This window comes from Dryobates pubescens, chromosome 13, assembly GCF_014839835.1.
Source record: "Dryobates pubescens isolate bDryPub1 chromosome 13, bDryPub1.pri, whole genome shotgun sequence".
NCBI classification, from domain to species: domain Eukaryota; kingdom Metazoa; phylum Chordata; class Aves; order Piciformes; family Picidae; genus Dryobates; species Dryobates pubescens.
In genome coordinates, this window is record NC_071624.1 from 490,171 (window position 1) to 513,825 (window position 23,655).

Sequence of the window (23,655 nt, forward strand, 5' to 3'; positions counted from 1 at the left end):
GCACTGACTTTTGCCATAGAGGCTCTAAAGCCAATTTATTGGGCAGCCTCATGCTTGCTTTCCCCCTGCTCTGCCTTTAATCCAGGGCTGTGTTTATGTAATGCAATAGAAATGTTGCTAACGTGATTAGACTTTTCTATCTTATTAGCTCCAATACTGAGCACAATAAAATGGAAAAACTGTTTAAATGTTATGTTTAAGTGCTTGAGATAAGAGTTCTTGTAAATGAAATGTGATTATGCTTCTGGAATAGATCTTCCCTGTCTGCTAATACTTTGCTGAGCTATGGAATTGGGGGGGGGGGACACTGCTGGGGCAAAAAAGTTGCAGTTTCAGGGGGAGCTGTGTAAAAATGGGGCATTTCTGGGGCAGAAGTTTGGGGGTTTTGTATTTTGAGGGAGAGCTGCTTAAAAATGGGGGCTGCTGGGGCAAAAAGTTGGAGTTTTAAGGAGAGCTGCTTAAAAATGGGGATTGTTGGGTCAATAAGTTTGAGTTTTAAGGTGTATTTATAGGGCTAGCTGTGTCAGCATGGGGATTGCTGCTTCCTAGAGTTTGCTGATTGTTTGGGCTTTGGTTTTTAGGGTTAGCTGTGTGAAAATGGGGACTTGCTGGGTCAACCCCCTTGATTCTTAGTTTGTGTTTTTAGGGCTACCCCTGTGAAAATGGGGATTGCTGCCTCAGAAAGTCTGGGGCTCGGTTTTGGGGGTTAGCTGGGTAGAAATGGGGACTGGTGGCCCCCAGAAGTTTGATTCTTAGTTTATACTTTTAGGGAGAGCTGTGTAAGAATGGGGATTGCTGGGTCCAAAAGTTGGATTTGTAGTGTATCTTTTGAGGGCTGGCTGTGTGAAAATGAGGATTACTGGGTCAGAATGTTATGTTTTGGGGCTGGCTGTGTAAGAATGGGGATTGCTGGGTCCAAAAGTTGGATTTTCAGTGTATCTTTTGAGGGCTGGCTGTGTGAAAATGAGGATAACTGGGTCAGAATGTTATGTTTTGGGGCTGGCTGTGTAAGAATGGGGATTGCTGGGTCCAAAAGTTGGATTTTTAGTGTATCTTTTTAGGGCTAGCTGTGTGAAACACGGGGGCTGCTGGGTCAGAAGTCTGATGTGATGTTTTGGGGCTAGCTGTGTAAGAATGGGGACTGCTGCCTCCAGAAGTTTGATTTTTTTTCATGTATGCTTTTAGGGACAGCTGTGTGAAACATTTCCCTGTCAGAGACAAATCAGCAGTGAAGGAGGACTTAGGGAAAACTTGGTGCTTCCCAACTGGGGGAAAAGCCAGCATGAAAGAACCACCCCCAAATCACTGCTCCATAGCTCTCTTTGTGCTGAGCAGCTTGAATGAAACATAATTCCCTAACATCACCTTGGATTTCCATCTGTGTAACCCTGATGCTCTTAAGTGCTTTGCATTTACCTAATGCTCTGGGCTGTTGTTGTTGTTTTTTAGGGGTTGTTTTCACTTCGGGCTGGCTGGCAGAGCGGTGGGGATGATATGAATAACAATTGTTGTGCTGATCTTCCCCCTGTATCTCCCTGGGATAACCTGCAGTCTGCGAAGGCTGAGGAAGTGGCAGATAGCTTTTGTCATCCCTTATCCGGGCTGTACACTTGTAAGGAAGAGCAGGGATAATCGCCTAAATCTAATTAGGGGTTAAAAGAGGCCATGACTGTGATGTGGCAGGGAGACACCTTACTGTATCAATCCCGTTTGCATTAGAAAAATAAGGTTGTCATATTGATTATTCAAATGGGCTTCTGCTGGCCGTGGCTCAAGGGCTGTATCGCAGCTGAAGCACGGGAAGGTCCCAGCTTGTGAGAGGAGACCCTCTGCTCCCAGCATACATTTAGCTGCTGGCTCCTTTGCCGATTTGGAGGCTTTAAAACTAAGACTTTGAGCGAGTTTTATCGGGAGAATTAAGGGTTTAAAGTGACCAGCAGCCAATGAAGTTGAGCTTTCACGTGTGAGAGTTGTGATTGCTGAAAGCTCCTCGCTGCTGCCAAGCGAATTGGCTTCGGATCCTTGGTGGCAGAGTCGTTCTTGGAGTTAACAGCTTGCAGAGTGCTGGTTTTGTGCCCTAATTGATCACGGGATCCCCTCGGTGGCTTTGTAGCCTCTGCTGCACTCTCTCCAGCAGTTGCCTCTCTCTCTCGAACCAGGGAGCCCAGAAGTGGACCCAGGACTCCAGGTGTGACCTCACTAGGGCAGAGCACAGGAGCAAGAGACCCTCCCTTGTCCTGCTGCCCAGTTCTTATTTAGGCACTACAGTGCCTGGAGGGGCAACAGGAGAGCTGGGGAAGGGACTGTTCAGAAGGGCCTGTGGGGATAGGATGAGGGGCAGTGGTTTGAGACTGGAGCAGGGCAGAGTTAGGTTGGACACCAGGAGGAAGCTCTGCACAGGGAGGGGAAGAAACTGGTGACATTTTGTATATTGTGGTTACAGCTTCCAGCCAGAACTGAAAATCCAGGAAAAGAGCCAATGTACTCCCAGTTTTGTCAGGAATATCCTGGCCAGGCTGCCCTGAGAGGTTGTGGAGTCTCCTTCTCTAGAGAGAGAGATTCCGAACCGCCCCTGGCCGTTGCGATCCTGGGCAAGCTGCTGTGGGTGCCCCTGCTGGGACTAAGTGACCTCAGAGGACCATTCCATGCTGGGATTCTGGGGTTAGTCTGTAAAGCTTCAGGAAGTCCTGCATGAGCAACCAGGTGGAGGAATGCTGGAGAGGATGGATGTGTGATCAGCTAAAACCATGTCTGTGGCAGGGTTCGCACTGCTGTGTCTGTACAAGGTCTGTCAAGGGAGGTCTGTGAAGGTTCACCACATCTCTTGTCCTAAGTGATGTTGCCTGAGGTGAACTGAGACCAGCAGAGCTAAAAATACAGAGGTTAAGAGAATTTTTATAGGCTACCTGACTCCAACTTATTTCCCCAGGGAAGCCCAAGGAGCAGTGCTGCTGGGAGCTGGGAGCAGGCCTTGCGATCCGTGGCTGCAGTTTCTTAGTGAGGTTTGTGGCTCGAGGTGGTGGTTGGAGATTCCCTGAGGTTTTGCAGGTTAGAAATCCTTTCTTGCTCAGTCTCCAGCCTGATCAGCAGCATCTCCAGGTCTTCTGTATCACCTGTGGTTCCTCTAGGAACTGCTGCTGTTGGAGGACCTGGCACTCATTTGTTCAGAGTGTTTGCAGAGTGTTTCAGTTTACCTCCAGTGTTTGCAGCTGCAATGGGCAGTGCTGGGTTTAACCTTCAAGATCCAAGCTGCTTGGGGGCCTGCATGGAGCCTGCCATGTTGCTGGTGCTTCTTTTTAGTTCAGGAACACTCATTGTAGCAAAACCAGGGAGGTCGTGGAGTCACCATCACTGGAGGTGTTTAGGAAGAGCCTGGATGAGGCACTTGGTGCCATGGTTGAGTTGATCAGATGGTGTTGGATGATAGGTTGGACTGGATGATCTCAAAGGTCTCTTCCAGTCTGGTCTGGTCTATTCTATTCTACCCTACCCTACCCTACCCTACCCTACCCTACCCTACCCTACCCTACCCTACCCTACCCTACCCTACCCTACCCTACACCCTACCCTACACCCTACCCTACACCCTACCCTACACCCTACCCTACACCCTACCCTATACCCTACCCTACACCCTACCCTACACCCTACCCTACACCCTACCCTACACCCTACCCTACACCCTACCCTATACCCTACCCTACCCTACCCTATCCTATTCTATTCTATCCTATTCCATTCTCACCTTTGAGGAAAATCTTGGCTGTAGAATGAGAGACAGTTTCTATTTGTGTCTTCTAGGTTTGGTCCAGTTGCTGGTAAATCAGCAGTGTGCACTGCTAATTACTTGAATTTCCTTGAAGGAATGCCAGCACCTGAAATGCTGAGCAAGACTTCTGGTCTAGACTTTGGCTGGCCACTTCTTGGCAGGTTGCTGTGTCTTGCCCTGCTCTGGGCTTTCACCAGAGAGAGCTTGGGAAGTGCCAAATAAAGCAGATGATGTTAGTATCTCCTGGGAAGAGAAGGTTAAAAGCATGGTAATGAAAGCAAGGATTTGGGAGGGTAGGTTCCCACAGTCCCAGCATGGTGGGGGCGTGGAAGGGACCTCTGGAGATCACCCAGTCCAACCCACAGCAGCTTGCCTAGCATCACAGGGCCAGGGGGAGTTGGAATCTCTCCAGAGAAGGAGACTCCACAGCCTCTCTGGGCAGCCTGCTCCACCTGGCCATCACCATGGAATGAGTCTCTTCTAGCAGCCAAGAGGCTTTCAGAGCTTTCTTTGGGGGCACTTTGAGCTGTGATAGAAATAAGCTTTGGAATTGTGGAATACAGCCTGAAACTCCTGCCTCTTGTGGAACAGGTTGCCCAGGGAGGCTGTGGCTGCTCCCTCCCTGGAGGTGTTTGAGGCCAGGTTGGATGAGGCCTTGAGCAACCTGGGCTGGTGGAAGGTGTCCCTGCCCATGGAACTGGGTGATCTGTAAGGTCCCTTCCAACCCAACCCATTCCCTGACTCATTAAATGGTCCAAGTGGATTAGCTGAGGGAGTTGAGGAGATAGAAACTAAATGTTGTGAGCTGAAGTAGGTGTTTTTAGAGGAGAAGAAGAAATGTTGACCTCCTAGAGGAATGGATTGAAACATGTTAGAAACCTTTGGAGCATGTCCTGCATGTGGCCCTGCCTTCCTTAGGGAGAGGCATTCAGGCCAGATGAAAGGACGGACGTGGAGGAATTCGACCAACGTGACACAATCAAACTGCAGGGACACAAAGGGGGAGAGTGAAAAAGCAGTTACAAATTGGGGTTTTATACCTCCCAACAGCGCTGCCTAAAAAAAGGATGAAGTTTCAGTGTGCTAAAAAGGGATCAAAGGCAGGGACAAGCCGTGGAATGGCAGTAAAGTGGCACTTTGTGGCTCTCAGCTGAGCTCCGCCACGGCTGCCAAAGTGCTGTGCTCATCTTCAGTACTAATGGAAACGTGAAACTGCCTTTTCTTGGGCTTTGGCCCTAAAATGTGTGTGTCCTGGGACTGTTGGGTTGGCCTGGCCTTTAGCTGAGCTGTGGAGATTAATCAGTTGTGGAGGTGAGAAACAAATACCTGGGGGTTGGTCTCATTTCCCTAGTCTCAGGTGATAGATGGAAAGGCAATGGCCTGAAATTGTGCCAGGGGAGGCTTAGGTTGGAGAGGAGGAAAATTTTCTTTGCTGCAGAGTGGTCAGGGACTGGCAGAGGCTGCCCAGGGAGGTGGTGGAGTCCCCAGCCCTGGAGGTGCCCCAGAAACCTGTGGCCATGGCACTTGGGGCCATAGTTTGGTGGCCATGGTGGGGTTGGGCTGATGGTTGGAGTCAAAGATCTTAGAGGGCTTGTCCAAGCCAAACCCTTCTATGACTTTATGAATTGTTCTGTTTGGTTTCTAGCCCAAATACCTGCTCTGCAGAATGGGGAGTGGGATTTGGTGTGGTTTTCACTGTTTTCAGTCAGTTGTTTATTTTTAAGCACTATTGACACTGTGGTGCTGCTGGTTACAGGGCAAGGAATCGTCCCACATTTCTCCCTGCTTTTCTGTGTTGCAGTGTGTGACCTTCCCCTAAAGCCACATCCTGCTCTTGAAGTCCAGCTCTGCACTTTCTATTAACTCTTGTTCCAAGTGCACCAGTACAGGGGGGAAACACCTGCTGGAAAGCAGCTCCATGGAGAAGGACCTGGAAGTGCTGGTGGAAAACAAGCTCAGCATGAGCCAGCAATGTGACTCTTGTGGCCAGGAAAGCCAGTGGCCTCCTGGGGTGCATGAAAAAGAGTGTGGCCAGTGGGTCAAGGGAGATTCTCTTTCCCCTCTACTCTGCTCTAGTGAGGCCACAGAGTCCTGGGTCTGATTCTGGGCTCCCCAGCTCAAGAGAGACAGGGAGCTGCTGGAGAGAGTCCAGGGGAGGCTGCAGAGCTGCTGAGGGGCCTGGAGCAGCTCTGTGAGGAGCAAAGGCTGAGAGCCCTGGGGCTGAGAGCCTGCAGAAGAGCAGCCCCAGAGGGCAGCTGAGCAATGCTCAGCAAGAGGTAAAGGCTGGGGGGCAAGAGGCTGGGGCCAGGCTCTGCTCAGTGGTGCTCAGGGACAGGCCAAGGGGCACAAAGTGGCAGCCAGGAGGTTCCATGTGAGCAGGAGGAGAAACTTGTGAGGGTGCTGGAGGCCTGGGGCAGGCTGAGAGATTGGTATAAAGCTGTGAGCCAGCAAGTAAGTTTTAAATCTTTCATTGTCCTGGTTTGAGCTAGAACAGAACTAATTCTGTGCAGCAATTTGATTTGTCAGCTTTCTGAGGCTTCTCTAAGGTTTTATCCTTGCAGGAAGGATGCACAGCGCAGAACCTTAGCAGAATATCTGTGTCTCACAATTATTACTACAGACTGTGGATTAGCTTCTTTTGTAGGCAGAGTGCCTTGAGCTGGTGAATTTGTTGTTGAGCACTTGAGGAAGAGCTTTTCCTAAGCCCAGCTTTGAAGAGCCCTGGTTAACTTTTGTCCGGTTTAGAATTCGTTTAGGCGAGGACCGATCTGCGCCGTCAGCTCGGGGAGGATCCTTGGAGGACTTACAAAGCAGGAGTGCAGGAGTTGGTTAATGTCTTAGAGAGTTAAAAAGGGACCAGGTTTGAGGCTTCCTCCTGAGCTATTTTTTTCTCCTCTGCAGACTGGGGAAGGTCTGGAGGAAGCAAGAGGACAGCAGCACGTCTCATTGTGCCTGGGAGCAGAAGTGCCGGCAGATAAATGCCTATAAAGGGATTTCTTCCTTAAGCCCCCCCGGATTTGATTTTGTTATTTTTATCATTATTATTAAGGGTGGGGGTTTTTTTGTGTGCAACTTTTGTGTGTGTGTGTGTGAGTTGGAAATGAAACCCATTCATCTAGTGCCCCAAAGAAGGGCTGTGTTGAATGGAATAAGAGTGTAATGTACCATTGAAGGCAGGATTGAAAGTGATTATCTTGTTAACTCTTGACAGTTCCCGCCAGCTTGCAATAGAACTGGCAGGCTTGATTTGCAAATGAATTAGGAGCTTTTTCATTTGGTGCCAGGATCATCTTTTTATATTCTGATATGACAGATGCTGTGTTCCCTGCTTTTGTTTCTCCTTCGGGTTTTATACTTGCAAATAAAAAACAAAAGCCCGCCGAGCGCTAATTTTATTTCGCCTCTTTTCTCCAGGACTTTTAGGCTTTGTCTGGAAGTTTCTAATCTTCTGTTTCCTCCCAAATTTGTTGGCAGGGTCGCATTGTTGCCACAGAATAACATTTCATTAGGTTAAGCACAGTAGTAATTGGGTGAACGAGGAGGATTTAGGGGCTTTCAGCACACGGAAAATCGATTGGACTCAAAGGGCTGTGGCGCTGCGAACGTCGAAATGTCCTCCCCGGCTCGGGCTTCGCTTCCCGCCGGTGCTGGGAGCTGAGCGCAGCCGAGGGAAGCAGAGCGCCTGAGATCTTCATCTATTGGCAGGGTGCTAATGGAAGTATTGGTGATGATCAATACCGGCATTACCGTTCACCCTAGAAATCCTGATCTATTAGCAGGCTGCTTACAGAGAGGTTAGCTGCACGGAATCGGCTCTGCAGATGTGATTAATTATCGCTCTAATCTGATCTATTAGTGGGGTGCCAATAGAGATGCCATCTATTAGCAGTGTTTTATCTCCTAGCAGTGTGAAATAATCTGTGGAACAGTAATGATTGATGACAGAGATCCTGATCTGTTAGCAGGATGCTAACAGAGAGGTTAGCTGCATGAAATCAGCTGTGCAAATGTTGTTAATTATCAATCTAACTTGATTTATTAGTAGTGTGCTAATAGAGATATTATCTCCTAGCTGTATGAAATAATCTATAGAGCAATGATGATTGATGACAGAGATCCTCATCTGTTAGCAGGATGCTAACAGAGAGGTTAGCTGCATGAAATCAGCTATGCAAATATTAATTATCAAACTAATTTGACTTATTATTAGTAGAGATATTATCTCCTAGCAGTATGAAGTAATCTATAGAGCAATGATGATTGATTACAGAGATCCTCATCTGTTAGCAGCTGTGCAAATGTTACTAATGATCAATCTAATTTGATCTATTAGTGTGCTAATAGAAATATTATCTATTAGCAGTGTTATCTCCTAGCAGTGTGAAATAATCTATAGACCAATGATGATTGATTAGAGAGATCCTGCTCCTTTAGCAGGATGCTAACAGAGGTTAGCTGCATGAAATCAGCTGTGCAAATGTTATTAATTATCAATCTAATTTGATTTATTAGTAGTGTGCTAATAGAGATATTATCTCCTAGCTGTATGAAATAATCTATAGAACAATGATGATTGATGACAGAGATCCTCATCTGTTAGCAGCTGTGCAAATGGTATTAATGATCAATCTAATTTGACCTATTGGGGTGCTAATAGAGATATTATTTGTTAGCAGTCTGAAATCATCTCTAGGAATGTAGTTATTAATTATCTCTGTAGGAATGTTATTAATTATCTAAAGAAAAATTGATCAGTCAGCAGGATGCTGACAGAAAGAATGTGTTGGCTGTATGAAATCAGCTACTTAAAGGTTATTACCAATATAAATTGATCTATTAGCACCGTGCTAATGGATTATCTATTAGCATTGCATTGTCTGTTATGAAATAATCTATAGGTAGCTGATTATTATTTATCTGTAGAAATACTGATTTATTAGCAGGGTATTAATAGAGATAGTGTTAGCTGTATCAATGTTATTACTTATCAATATAATCGACCTATTAGCAGCATGCCAACAGAAAGCATTATTAGCAGTATGCTAATAGAAATAGCTGAGCAGTCCATTGCCAATTGGTGTGGCATTATCAATATCATTAATTGCCCATATAAAAGTTACCTATCATCAGTATGCCAATAGAGATCTCTCTGAGCAGGATATTGGGGTGAGCAGGATGAAATGATGTCGCTGTCATTAAGTCTCTCTCCGAAAGAGGCTAACAGGAATAGCTGAGCAGTCTGGCATCAGTTAGCAGCAGGACAGCGTAACTCTTGCTGTTTGTATACGGAGCAGTTAGTGGCAGGAGACTGACAGAAAGAGGAGCAGTGAGCAGTGCCTTATCCATTAGTGTGGAGTGATCTGTATTGGTGCTCCCAATCATCTCTCTAAACATTATCTATTACCTGTGGGCTAATACCTAGAAGCTGTAGGCTGTGGATCAGCAGCATGAATGGTCTGCAGAAATGCTGTTAATTATTTATATAACTAGCATCTCTCTGCAGCAGGCTAGGAGAAATATGGACACTGTGAGATGGTGCAGTTATTACTCACTGCATAAATATTCTCTATTAGCAGGAGCCTACAAAAATATCTGTGGGCAGTATTAAATTATCTGGACATCAATATTGTTAATTCTCTACAGAGAATTATTGCTGTTGTTACTCTTTAGGGTCTGTAGGAATAGTGTTTATTAGCAGCTGGCTAGGAGAGACATCGATGGACATTAGGAAGTGATAGAAATGTTATTAATTCTCTCTACCAATTAATGATTCTCTCTATAAATATTAATAATTCTCTGTATGAGTAGTCTCTGTCAGCAGCAGGCTAGGAGGAATGTCTGTGAGCACTAGCAAATGATCTAAACATTGAACCATCTAAATAGCAATTAAAAGAATCTAAATATTAATTGTCTATGCAAATACTCTTCTCCATATAAATGCTGTTAATTCTCTGCAGAAATATTCTGCAGTAGCAGCAGGCTAATAGAAATATCTATGAGCACCATGAAATGGGCTAAATATTAATTGACCATATAAATGTTATTAATGCCTATATAAATGTTATTAATGCCTATATAAATGTTATTAATGCCTATATACATGTCATTAATGTCTATATAAATGTTATTCATGGATGTATATTATTGATGGATAAATATTATTGAAGCATATCAATATTGTGTATATAATTAATATATAAATAGGATTAATGCCCATATAAAATATTTAATATAGAAACCATTATGAATATCTATAGGAATATTAATGCCACTCTATAGAAATATTATTAGTTCTCCATATAAATATTATCTATTAACAGTAGGCTAGGAGAAATACCTGAGCACAGTGACATGATCTATGTAATTATTATTAATTACATAAATATTATCTATTAGTGGTAGGCCAGGAGAAACATCTGAGCACTGTGAAATGTATTCTATAGAAACATCATTAATACTCTATCCAAGTATTGCTAATTCTCTGTATAAATGTTATCTCTCAGTGGTAGGCCAGGAGAAATACCTGAGCACACTGACATGATCTATGTAATTATTATTAGTTACATAAATATTATCCATTAGTGGTAGGCCAGGAGAAACACCTGAGCACTGTGAAATGTATTCTATAGAAATATCATTAATACTCTATCTAAATATTGATAAATCTCTGTATAAATATTATCTATCAGTGGTAGGCCAGGAGAAATACCTGAGCACAGGGAAATGATCTCTGTAGTTATTATTAATTACAGAAATATCCTCCATTAGCAGCAGGCCAGCAGAAACATCTGAGCACCATGAAATCCTCTACAGAACTGTTATTAATAGTCTCTATCACTATTATTAATTCCCCATTAGCAGTGGGCTAAGGGAAGTGTTGTCCATCAGCAGTGTGTTATCTCTCAGCAGCGTGCAGTGATCTCTCCAACTATTATTATTAATTATCTCCAGCACTGTTTGTCCATTAGCAGCATGCTAATACAAATCCCTGTGTAATTAGTGCCAGCCTGCCACTGTGTTGGTATTCTGCAGCCATCCCAGCCCAGATGGTGAGGTGTTGGCTATGATAATTACTCTGCACTCTGCCGATGTTCCTCATTAACCTGCAACACTCTCTGCTGGTCCGGGGACTCCTCTCTCTGCCTGTGCTCCCCAACAGTCAAACTTGCTCCCCTTTGGTTAGCATTCAGTGCAGGCTTCTCTGCCTTACCCTGCTGGGCTGCTGCTCTCAGCTGCTTTCTGCTAATTATGGACTTGGGCAGTTGGTTTGGGTGCAAAAGACCTTTGGAGATCCTTGAGTCCTCCAACCATTGCCAAATTCTACCAAATCTGGTCCTGGATTCTGTCCCTCCACACCTGAATCTTGCAGCCATCTCCCTGGGCAGCCTGGGCCAGGCTTGGAGAACCCTTTCAGTCAAGAAGCTTCTGCTAACATTCAAAGTAAACCTCCCCTAGAGCAACTGGAGGACATTTGCCCTTGTCCTGTCACTTGGTATTTGGGAGAAAAGACCAACCCCCACCTGGTGCCAGCCTCCAAGGTCATCCAGTCCTACCCTTACCCCAGCACTGCCAGCTCACCCCTAAACCATGGCCCTCGGCACCACATCTCCAAGGCTTTGAAACCTCTCCAGGGATGGAGACTCCACCACTGCCCTGGGCAGCCTGGGCCAGGCCTTGGCAACCTCTTTGGGGAAGAAATTGTTCCTCATGGCCAACCTAAACCTCCCCTGGGGCAACTTGAGGACATTTCTTCTCCTTCTTGGGAGCAGAGCCTAACCTGGGTCCAGCCTCCTTTCAGGGAGCTGTAGAGAGCAATGAGGTCTCCCCTCAGCCTCCTTTTCTCCAGGCTGAACACCCCCAGCTCCCTCAGCTGCTCCTCTCCAGCCCTGCTCTCCAGAGCCTTCTCCAGCTTCATTGCCCTAATTAGCAACACTGCCTACTGCTGCAGATGTTCATTGTGGACTTGTTTTTGTACACTTTCACCTACAGGATGTGCTTTAATTGAATAGCTACTAAATAATGTCACAGAAAAGGGAATCCAGGCCAAAGCTGTCTAATTTATTTCAGACCACCAAATAATCTGGTTAACAGAGGCAGTGACATTCCAAAGCCTGAAGCTTAATTACTGGTGCTTGCTTATGCTGATTAATGATGTTTTACTCTTTGGGAAGGGAACCCAGAGTGCAGAACAGGACACTGGGGAAGAGCAGCCCCAGAGGGGAGCTGAGCAATGCTCAGCAAGAGCTAAAGGCTGGGGGGCAAGAGGCTGGGGCCAGGCTCTGCTCAGTGCTGCCCAGGGACAGGCCAAGGGGCACAAAGTGGCAGCCAGGAGGTTCCATGTGAGCAGGAGGAGAAAGTTGTTTGGGGTGAGGCTGCTGGAGGCCTGGAGCAGGCTGCCCAGAGAGGTTGTGGAGTCTCCTGGTGTGGAGAGCTTCCAACCCCCCCTGGGCACTGTGCTGCTGGGCAAGCTGCTGGGGGTGCCCTGCTGGAGCAGGGGCTTGGGCTGGGGGAGCTCCAGAGGTTCCATCCCCTACCCTGGGGGGATGCTGTGTAATCTGCTGTGGTAGCTGCTGGAGCTTGCATAGCTGACCTGAGGTCTTGGTAAAAGAGCATGAGGAGCTTTGGGGTTATTTTGGCTCTTATTGATCTGATGAATAATGAATGGGATTTTTTTGTTTGTTTTGGTAGGGTGTGTTTGAAAATATTGATTCCACCAAGACTACTTCAGGACAGGGTCTGCTGGCCACGGTGGTGTTGGACTCGGTGGTCTTAGAGGTGTTTTGCAACCCAAACAATTCTAGGACTCTATCTTTCAAGCTTTTGCCCCTCTGTTTAGTTTCAGGACTTATCTCTGCTGCATCAAATCCTGACTTTGTCAGCCACTCTTATCTATTTTTCCTCCCTCCTGAATATTTGAGAAGGTCTCTTGGGTACCAATTTTTCTTCTCTGTAGGCTAACACATCCTGGGAACAGTTTCACTTCGTGTCCTGTCTCAAGTCCCTGGTTTTCAGCAGGGTTCATTGCAGCTTGCATTACGTTCTGCTGAGTCCTTCAGCAGCTCCAAGTCATTGCAGGTGTGTTTGTGGGGGGCTGACTCCTCCTTTTCTTCCTGCTTTTGATAAGTGACCTCCATATGATCATCTTGAGTCTTTGCTCCATTTTCATTGATGAGTGATTGGCCCCACTTCTTACCTTTCATCCTTTGGATGACTGGAGGGAGGGAGCCCCTGAGCACAACACCACCAGCTTTGGACTCTTTTCCACGTCAGGATCCATTCCAGGGTGTTTGAATCTGATCTTAAGCTAGAGCAAAACAACCCTCCACACTTGCTCAAATCTATCATGGATGCTTTTCCTGGCAGCATGCAGGATTCCCTGACCATTTGCTCTCTTTGATGAGGATTTGTTCTGCACAGAAGATCAGAAAGAGCAGCAGCAAACTGTTACTTTAGCTCCATCTCAGCTTGTTGAGCTCTTGTCTGCAAAAGGGAGTTATAAGATGATAAATTATGTTGGGTTTGGGGTTAGTGAAGTTCTTCTGGCTTGTCAGGATCACAGCCAGGTATTGTCCTCTGTTTCTCCTCACCCATAACCCAGAGATTCATAGAATGGTTTGGCCTGGGAGTGACCTGAAAGGTCATCCAGTTCCAACCCCCTGCCAGGGGCAGGGACACCTCCCACCAGCCCAGGTTGCTCAAGGCCTCATCCAGCCTGGCCTTCAGCACCTCCAGGAAGGGGGCATCCACAGCCTCCCTGTTGCAGTGTTTCCCCACCCTCACTGTTGAGAGTTCCTTCCTAATCTCCAGTCTCAGTCTGCCCTCTGACCTCTCTGATATTGGCTTTGCACTGATAAATTATTTTCACTGTTTTATTTTGCAGTCATTTGATTGATTGGTTGCATCTCCAGTAATGGCAGAAAACAGGGTTTAGATACAAGGAGCTACAGCTATTAAAGGCATTAAGGATGCCCAGGAGCCAGCACTGTGCCCTTGTGGCCAAGGAGGCCAAGGGCATCCTGGGGTGCAGCAGGAAAAGCATGTCCAGCATGTCTAGGGAGGTTCTCCTCCCCCTCTGCTCTGCCCTGCTGAGGCTGCAGCTGGAGCACTGTGTCCAGCTCTTGGGACTCCAGGGACTTGCTGGAGAGGGCACAGCAAAGGGCTCCAGAGATGCTGAGGGCACTGAAACCTCTGTGAGGAGGAAAGGCTGAAGAGAGTTGGGGCTGGGGAGTGTGGAGGAGAGCAGCCTGAGGGGGATCTCATCAATGCTGATCAATACTTCAAGGGTGGGTGGTGGCAGGAGAGTGGCACCAGGCTTTGTCCAGTGGTGCCCAGGGACAGGCCAAGGGGCAATGGGCACCAACTGGAACATCAGAAGTTCATCTGAACAGGAGGAGGAACTGTTTTAAGGCTGCTGGGACACCCCTGAATCATGTCCCTCAGTGCCACTTCTACACATTTTGGACCGCTACCAGAGATGGCAAATTCACCACTTCCCTGGGCAGCCTGTTTCAGGACTTAGCCACTCTTTTGGGGAAGAAATTGTCTCTCATGTCCAGCCTAAACCGTGCCTGATGCGACTTGAGGCCATTTTCTCTTGTTCCTTGAGAGAAGAGACCAACTCCCACCTCAATCCACTCAAGGTGAGGCCACATCTCAAGTGTTGTGTTTAGTTCTGGGCCCCTCACTCCAGGAAGGACACTGAGGGGCTGGAGCAGGTCCAGAGAAGGGCAGTGAGGCTGGAGAAGGGCCTGGAGCACCTGGGCTGTGAGGAGGGGCTGAGGGAGCTGGGGGTGTTCAGGCTGGAGAAGAGGAGGCTGAGGGAGACCTCATTGCTCTCTGCAGCTCCCTGCAGGGAGGTCTGAGCAGGAGAGGGCAGCCTCTTGGTGGCAAGGGACAGGACCAGAGGAAATGGTTCCAAGCTGCAGCAGGGCAGGTTCAGGCTGGATCTCAGGAAATATTTCCTCACTGAAAGGGTTCTCAAAACATTGGAATAGTCTGCCCAAGGCAGTGCTGGAGTCACCATCCCTGGGGGTGTCCAGGCCCTGTGTGGAGCTGGTGCTTAGGGGCAAGGTTTAGTGCCTTGAAGGTTGGACTGGATGACCTTTGAGGTCTCTTCCAGCCAGACACATTCTGTGATTTTTTTTCCTTTCACCATGATGTTGTTTCAAAACAATAAGTGGAGTCCACACCCAGGTATGAAGCAAGAGGCAAAGAGGCACTTTCCTCACCCCAGCAGTTGGTGGTTTGCAGTAAGAGCCTCACTCCATAGCACGAATGAAGCAGGAGGAAAAGCTGCATTCTCCTTAAAGCAATATGGTGTAGTTTGAACCAAGAATCCCAGTCCCTGCTGTGACTGAAGCAAGAGGAAAAAGATGCATTTTCCTTACACCATGATTCTGTGTTTTGAAGCAGGAATTTATTATCCACCCCCATGCAATATCTAAATAGAAATCACTTCCCCCCTCCCCCCCCCCCCCCCCCCCCCCCCTTATTTTTGAGGTGCTAAATAGCCTTAGAGGATTGAATTAGCTCGGGAGCAGGCACCAGGAGCTGCCAGCTAAGGACCTGAGCCTGCCCTGTTAGTGGTCTGTCTGCAGCACTGTCCCTGTCATGACTTCATCAATATCTGTGCAAGTCCCTTCGCCCCGTGCCGGCAGCAGCCCTTAATTCAATTAGAGGCCTCAAAACTGATAACAAAGGTCCTGAAGTGGAAAATGCGACAAGATTATTGGCAAATGAATAAAGATCTGTATCGAGCTGGCACACAGGAGCAGAGCAGGGCTGGGCCTGGGGTTGGTGGGGTTGGGCTTTTTTAATCATTGCCTGTCTCCAGCCTTCTGGGAACGGCGAGTTTCCCTTCCCCTCCCGCGGCACATCGATTCCTGAATTAGGCTGCAATATTAAATAATTAATATACTCGCCGTGATTGATGCTTTGCATTAGTTGAATATTAGGTTATCAATCAAAATCCACTTGCTTTAATGCAATAATATTGAAAAAGTGTCACTGGCTGTTCATCCAATTTGTAGTTGAGGCGGCGCAGGGCGGGGAGGGCCGGCGGCGCGGCGCGGGGAGGGCCGGCGGCGCGGGGAGCCGGGCGCTGGGGCAGCAGGGAAGCCCTTAGCAGACGAAGCAGGGCGAGGTTGAGCTTCTCCTGACCAAACCCTCTGGCACCTGTCACTCCCAATGAAACCTGCCAGCCCGGCCTGGGGCCGCCGCGCGTCCACCAGCGGCGAAGCCGTGGCGTGGTTTTTGTCTCGCTGGTTTAAGGGTGGCAGCGTTTCCGCTTTAGTGGCGGTGGAAAGCGTGCTCTGCTCGCTGCTGGCCTTCTGCTAGTGCCCTGTGCAGAGGCAGACCTGTTGCTGCAGCTCAGTCTGACACAGATGTCCACAGAAAGCTTCACTGTTAACACCTTTGATTTCTGTTTCGTAGCTGAGAGCGGGTTTGTGCGCCTCCGGCGTCGCAGTCCTCCTGGAGAGGAGCGCCGTAAAGAGAGAGTCCTAGAGCCCCAACTGGGTTGGGTTGGAAGGGACCTTCCTAGGTCATCTGGGGAGCTGGGGTTGCTTAGCCTGGAGAAGAGGAGGCTTAGGGGAGACCTTCTTGCTCTCTCCAACTCCCTGAAGGGAGGCTGCAGCCAGGTGGGGGTTGGTCTCTTCTCCCAGGCACCCAGCACCAGAACAAGAGGACACAGTCTCAGGCTGTGCCAGGGGAGGTTCAGACCGGATGTTAGGAAGAAATTCTACACAGAGGGAGTGATTGCCTATTGGAATGGGCTGCCCAGGAAGGTGGTGGAGTCACCATCATTGGAGGTATTTAGGAGGAGACTTGACAGGGTGCTTGGTTGCATGGTTTAGTTGATTAGATGGTGTTGGATGATAGGTTGGACACCATGATCTTGAAGGTCTCTTCTAACCTGGTCTGGTCTATTCTATTCTAGTCTAGTCTAGTCTATTCTAGTCTACTCTAGTGCTGCAGTCAGCAGGGGCAGCTGCAACTAGAGCAGGTTGCTCTGTGCCCCCCCTAGCCTGACCAGGAATGGGGCATCTGCCACTTCTCTGGGCAAGCTGGCTCAGGGTCGCAGCACCCTCACGGCAAAAATCTCCTCCTCCTCCTCCTCTCCAGGCTGAATCTCTCTCTTTTAGTTTCAAACCATCCCTCCTTGACCTGGCACAACAGGTCCTGCTCCAGCACTCTCACAACAAAGAAGTTTGTTTTCCTGTAGAGATGGAAGACAGCAGGAGCAGAGCAGTCAGGGCCAGGTCATTGCCTTTGTTCAGTTCCATGCAAGAAAAGCCAAGACAGGGAAACATCTTTTCTCCCTATCAGCAACATGTGGACCAGAAGCACGTGGCTGTGATGTTGGTGGGGTCACTGGTCAGATGGAACTTCAGATTTGAAGTTCTCCCCTGAGCAGGCTTGAGTCTGGGCCTCAGGCAGTCCCTGATGCAGTTTTTGGACATGGATTCTCCCATCATATTCCACTGAACTTTCTACATGCTGCATTGTTGTGGTTTCTGTACAATTGCAGGTTCCTGTTTCCAGCTCTGACTTCAGCCCAGAGCTGCTTATTTCAGTAGGCTTTGCAAGGGACAGCAAAAGTCACAGACAAATCTCAGCCCTATCTGCTCTGCCCTGGTGAGGCCACAGCTGCAGTCCTGGGGCCAGTTCTGGGCTGCCCAGTTCAAGAGGGACAGAGAACTGCTGGAGAGAGCCCAGGGGAGGCTGCAGAGCTGCTGAGGGGCCTGGAGCAGCTCTGTGAGGAGCAAAGGCTGAGAGCCCTGGGGCTGAGAGCCTGCAGAAGAGCAGCCCCAGAGGGCAGCTGAGCAATGCTCAGCAAGAGCTAAAGGCTGGGGGGCAAGAGGTTGGGGCCAGGCTCTGCTCAGTGCTGCCCAGGGACAGCCCAAGGGTCACAAAGTGGCAGCCAGGAGGTTCCATGTGAGCAGGAGGAGAAAGTTGTTTGGGCTGAGGCTGCTGGAGGCCTGGAGCAGGCTGCCCAGGGGGGTTGTGGAGTCTCCTGGTGTGGAGAGCTTCCAACCCCCCCTGGGCACTGTGCTGCTGGGCAAGCTGCTGGGGGTGCCCTGCTGGAGCAGGGCTTGGGCTGGGGGAGCTCCAGAGGTCCCTTCCAGCCCCCAGCATGCCTGGCTTGTGAGTGCCTCAAGGCCATTTCAGGGCAGGGCTGAGCTGCTTCTGTAGCTGTGCATTAAGGTAATGGATGCTTAACGATTCAGATCCTGCAAGTAAAGAATTGTCCACGCTGGAGAAATGAGCTGGCTCTGACATCCCTGAGTTACAGAGAAATCACTGCAGACAAGGGTTTAGCAACTATTTAGAACTTCTGTTCTTCTGTTACAGGGACCCTGGCAACATCAAAGCTGGATTAGAACATCTGGTAAGTTTTAATTTTCTCTTGAACATTTGCATCATCTTTGATATCTGCATTCCAAATGAACACTTTTGAATGAGCTTTGAATACCTTGAATTGAGAAAGTCAACCATTTCCCAGAGGGTCAGCTTACTGTTATTCTGTGAAGGCACTTCCACTTTCATTTATCTTCCCATTTCAAGGGAATTTTAATTTAAATTTTTTATTATTTTTATTTTAAATTACTTTTTTTCTCTCTTTTTTTTTCCTCTTTTTTTCCCTCTTTTTTTTTTTTCCCCCCCTCTTTTTTTTTTTTTCTTCTTTCCCTTTATTTTTTTGATGTGGAGATGAAATGAGCTGGACTACAATCCTTGGATTGATGACTGCCTTAATCATAAACAATCACAAACAAAACCAAAGGGTTTGGGGTGGGATTTTTTGGCATCCCCTGATCTGAAAACAGCAAACCTGTGATTAAAACAAAACAAAGAAGGCAAAAAAAATCCCCAACCCAAACCCCAACCAGCCAAGCACCAGAGGAAAAGCCCTGCAGACAATCAAGTGCTGCATGCATAAATCTGGTGTGGTTTAGTGGTTTGAAGGCTTTGACAGAAGTGTGCAGCTTTGTGCCTTGCTTTATTTACTGTTTTCCAGCCCCCCCCCCAGCCCCTTCTCTTGGCTTAATGAATAATGAATCCACTGAAATCCCAATCACTGCTCTGGAGGAAAAGAAGGGTTGAGAGGCAAACTGTTTTGGGGGGTTTCAAGTAAAGCTCTTCAAGGAGCAAGGGATGGGGAGGTTAGGGCTAGCATGGGGTGTGGGGGGGGAAACCTTAATCAGTGGATCAAAAGTGGGAACAAGGCTGAAGGGGCTTGAGCTGAGGATGTCATCAGCAGTCATTTAGGAGTTCCTCAAAACAGATCAGATCATAGAGGCATGGGATGGGTTTGGTTGGAAAAGATCCTTTAGATCACCCAGGCCAACCAGTCTCTAACTGCCAAAGCTGGGGCTGACCCGTGGCCCTCAGCACCACAGCTCTGCCTCTTGAAACACCTCCAGGGATGGGGATTCAGACACCTCCTTGGGCAGCCTGGGCCAGGCTTGGAGAACCCTTTCAGACAAGAAGTTTCTTCTCATGTCCAGCCTAAACGTGCCCTGCTGCAACTTTAGGACATTTCCTCTTGTCCTCTCTCTTGTTCCTTGGGAGAAGAGACCAACCCCGCCTGGCTCCAGCCTCCTCTCAGGGAAGTGTAGAGAGCCAGAAGGTCTCCTCTCAGCCTCCTTTTCTCCAGGCTGAACACCCCCAGCTCTCAGCTGCTCCTCCCCAGCCCTGTTCCCCAACTCAGTTGCCCTTCTCTGGCCCTGCTCCAGCTCCTCAGTGTCCTCCTTGGAGTGAGAAGCCCAAAATTAAATCCAGTATTCAAGATGCAGCCTCACCAGTGCTGAGTGTGGGGGCATCATCCCTGCCCTGCTCCTGCTGCCCACACCAGTGCTGATCCAAGCCAGGCTGCTGTTGGCCTTCTTGGCCACCTGGGCACTCCCTGGCTCCTATTGACTTGGCTGTCACCCAGTACCCCCTGCAAAGCAGGCCACAGTCACACTCCCTGCTGACCCCCACAGCTCCATCTGCTCAGGACCATGTTTTATTTTTATCTAATTAAGAGAAGAAAGTGCAGAGCTCTAAGCAGAGGGGAATTGATCTTCTGTCCCTGCAAGTTTGGTGGTGATTTGCTGCATTCTGCTTGGCCAGCTCCAAGGACCAAATCCTAAGGAACTGTTTGACCCTTGTGCTTGATGATTCTGCATCTGCCAGTCCAAAGTGCTCCGCTCTTCTATTAATAACTCTGCTAAAAAAGAGCCATGGAGCCATCCCCGTGGCTTATTCATTAGAGAGACCTTATCTGTGTCTCTTGTAGAGCATTCCACAGCCATAACCTGCTCGTCCTTGTGGCCAAGCAGCAGAGCCTGCCCGCCTGAAGAGATGAAGAGCAGCCTGTCATTAATAGCCTGGTGAGGCCAGCAGTGGTTTGTGAGAACAGAGGCAGTGTCTGCCAAGGATGTGGGTGCTCCCTGCCTGGTGTGGGGATCAATAACCCCCAGCAGGTGCGGATCAAGCATTCCTGAAGGTCCCTATGGAAGCACTTGTGTGAGACTCCACCAAGGAAGCTGCTGGGGATCACTATTGACACTTTGGCCTGCATCATGTGTCAGAGGGAGTGTGTGTCAAGGGCATTAACTCGTAACTAATGTCACAGAATGGCTCAAGTTGGAAGGGACCTCAGAGATCATCTTCTCCAACCCCTGCCATGGGCAAGGACACCTCCCACCAGCCCAGGTTGCTCAAGGCCTCATCCAGCCTGGCCTTCAACACCTCCAGGGAGGAGGCAGCCACAGCCTCCCTGGGCAGCCTCTGCCACTCTCTCCCCACCCTCACTGCAAAGAATTTCTTCCTCATCTCCAGTCTCAGTCTCTCCTCTCCCAGCTCAAAGCCATTGTCCCTTGTCCTGGCACTCCCAGCCCTTGTCCAGAGTCCCTCCCCAGCTCTCCTGGAGCCCCTTCAGGTACTGGAAGGCTGCTCTGAGGTCTCCCTGGAGCCTTCTCTTCTCCAGGCTGAACAGCAGCATGATCCTTCAGCAGGCTTTGGATCAGGTTCACGTTAGGTAATGATTCAGCTGCAGACCAATAGCTTATGAATATCCATGAGAGAATGCTTTGCTTGGCTGCATTTGTGCATGGGGGTGAAAGATGGATTCCTCTGCCATGGGTTCTGCTTGGATCAGAAGGATCTGCAGAGAACCTTTTTTACTGGAGATGTATGGAATTTGTGTACACACAAGGAGGTGTGGATGAGGCACTCAGTGCCGTGGTCTAGCTGATTGGATAGGGCTGGGTGATAGGTTGGACTGGATGATCTTGGAGGTCTCTTCCAACCTGGCTGATTCTATGATAAACTTCCCCCTGGCACAGCTTGAGACTGTGTCCTCTTGTTCTGCTGCTGGGTGCCTGGGAGAAGAGACCAACCCCCACCTGGCTCCAACCTCCCTTCAGGTAGTTGGAGAGAGCAAGAAGGTCTCCCCTGAGCCTCCTCTTCTCCAGGCTGAACACCCCCAGCTCCTTCTGCCTCTCCTCATAGGACTTATGCTCCAGACCCCTCCCCAGCTTTGCTGCCCTTCTCTGGACACCCATCCCAAGCCCCCCACGCCGGGAGGTGCCGTTTGCGGCGGCGGTCCGCCCGCGCCCGGCGGTAATTTGATGGCTGCTGATGAAAAGCCGACAAGGTTTGCGCGGCGCCCCGCCGGATGAAAGCGGCCTGGAACCAGAGGTTAATCTGCAAACAGATTTCCATGCTTATTACTCTAATGATTCCATCACATTTGATGTAGCGGGGCTGCGAGGCGTCTCTGGGCGGCAGCGGCGCCGCTCCGTTTTGATCTCTCCACTCATTAAATGATGTAGTAATTTGGGTGACCTCTGACCGCCCGCGGAGCTCGCCGTAATTGCGCCGCGTTCTGCCGGGGAAATGACGGGCACCCCGAAGCCTTCGGCTGCCTCTCTCTCTGCGCGCGTGTGTGTGTCCCACGCTGAAAAAAAAAAGGGGGTGGGGGTAGGGGGGGGGAAGGCAAGCCTAACAAAAGAAATATTGCATTAATTTTCAAATGATGATATTCCATTTAGCGCCCGGGCCCCCATACATCAAGCCGCGGGAAGCGCTCCCGCGCCCCGCGCGCTTAATCTTAATGGTATCTGTGGATGTCAAGGGCAGGGAGGAAATTAAATCGGAAAGTGCAGATAGAGCTAAGAAGACATTATCTGCCGGTGATTGCGGGCTTGATAGGTATGCCAGTGAATTTCATTTTCCCCCAATGCCGGGAGATGAGTTAGCCACCAGCTCTGCTCATTTTTCTCGGCGGTGATTTATGGCAGCCGAGTATAAAACTTTCTCCTCTGTTTTTTTTCCCCGCGACGGGAGCGCGGTCGCCGGCACAGGAGAGGGAAATTAATGCGGCCCGGCTCCCACCTCCGCCGCGGCCCCGCGCGCCGAAGGGCCCCCCCTCCTCATTCGGGGGGGGGTGGTGGTGGGGTGTTTACGTTCGAAATATGTAATGAAATCTGTTCAGAATAATGAGGGAAATAAAAGTTTAGGGAATCGTAAAGGTCAGGGAGTTTGAGAAATGAGGCGAGGCTCCCAAAATAGCATTTAGGCGATATGAATTACATTATTATGCACCGGCTCTGCCTCGCAGAGACACGAAGATGAAGTGCTTTCGACGAGGAAAATGCTGTTAGCTCGCCCTGAAGTATGGGAGTGTGTAAAAATGTTTCTGATTTCATATTCTGGGTCTCTGCATATGGTGGAAGAAAATAGAGAGGGGAACTTTATGGAGCGCGGCTCCCTCAGCCCCGGCTTTGAGTGCCTTGCCTGGGAGGCTGGTCTCGAGGGAAGAAATTCTTTGCCACAAAGGTGATTAGTTGTTAGTCTAATTATTCAAACTTGCAGCAAATTGATCTTTGCTAAGGTTAGTTTGATTTTTCCTCCTCGTGATTTTCGATGAGGATCTTTGACAGAGAGGAAGTTCATGGAGTGCGGCGCCTGCTTCCCCAGCCCCGGGCTTTCGGTGCCTTGCCTAGGAGGATTGTCTTGAGGAAACAAACTCTCCAGCATAAAGGTCATTAGTTATTAGTCTAATCATGGAAGATTTTGGCAAATTAATCTTTTTTAAGGCTGATATTTTTTCCTCCCTCCTCTTCTTCTCATGATTTTCTATGAAGATCTTTGATAGGGAGGAAGTTTATGGAGTGCAGTGGCTGCTTCCCCAGCCCCAGGTTTAGGTGCCTTGCCTAGGAGGGTTGCCTTGAGGAAGCAAACAGTTTAGCAGAAATGTCATTAATTATTAGTCTAATTATTGAAGCTTTCAGCAAATTAATCCTTTCAGAGGTTTGTTTTTTCTCCTCCTCATGATTTTCTATGAAGATCTTTGATAGAGAGGAATTTCATGGAGTGCGGCGGCTGCTTCCCCAGCCCCGGGGTTTAGATGCCTTGCCTAGGAGGGTTGTCTCGAGGAAACAAACTCTTTAGCAGAAATGTGATTAGTTATTGGTCTAATTATTGAAGTTTTTAGCAAATGAATCTTGTTAAAGGGTTTTTTTCCTCCCTCCTCTTCTTCTCGTGATTTTCTATGAAGATCTTCGATAGAGAGGAACTTCATGGAGTGCGGCGGCTGCTTCCCCAGCCCCGGGTTTCGGTGCCTTGCCTAGGAGGGTTGTCTCGAGGAAACAAACTCTTTATCAGAAATGTCATTAGTTATTAGCCTAATTATTGAAGCTTTCAGCAAATTAATCCCTTTTAAGGGGTTTTTTTTCCTCTCCTCCTCATCATTTTCTACGAAGATCTTTCATACGAAGGTCTTTGATGGAGAGGAAGTTTATGGAGTGCAGTGGCTGCTTCCCCAGCCCCAGGTTTAGAGGTATTGCCTGGGAGGATTGTCTTGAGGAAACAAACAGTTTAGCTGAAATGTGATTAGT

The 23,655-nt window shown here is 48.5% G+C and overlaps 1 protein-coding gene across 1 annotated transcript in view; it reads left to right on the forward strand.

Annotated features, from left to right (window-relative positions):
• The window catches only part of RSRC1 (arginine and serine rich coiled-coil 1), a 147,551-nt gene that overhangs the window by 46,821 nt on the left and 77,075 nt on the right, over positions 1 to 23,655 (forward strand). The window contains exon 8 of the mRNA XM_054166456.1: positions 18,122 to 18,158. Coding sequence (XP_054022431.1) covers positions 18,122 to 18,158 — 37 coding nt within the window. The remainder of the gene's footprint in view (positions 1 to 18,121; positions 18,159 to 23,655) is intronic.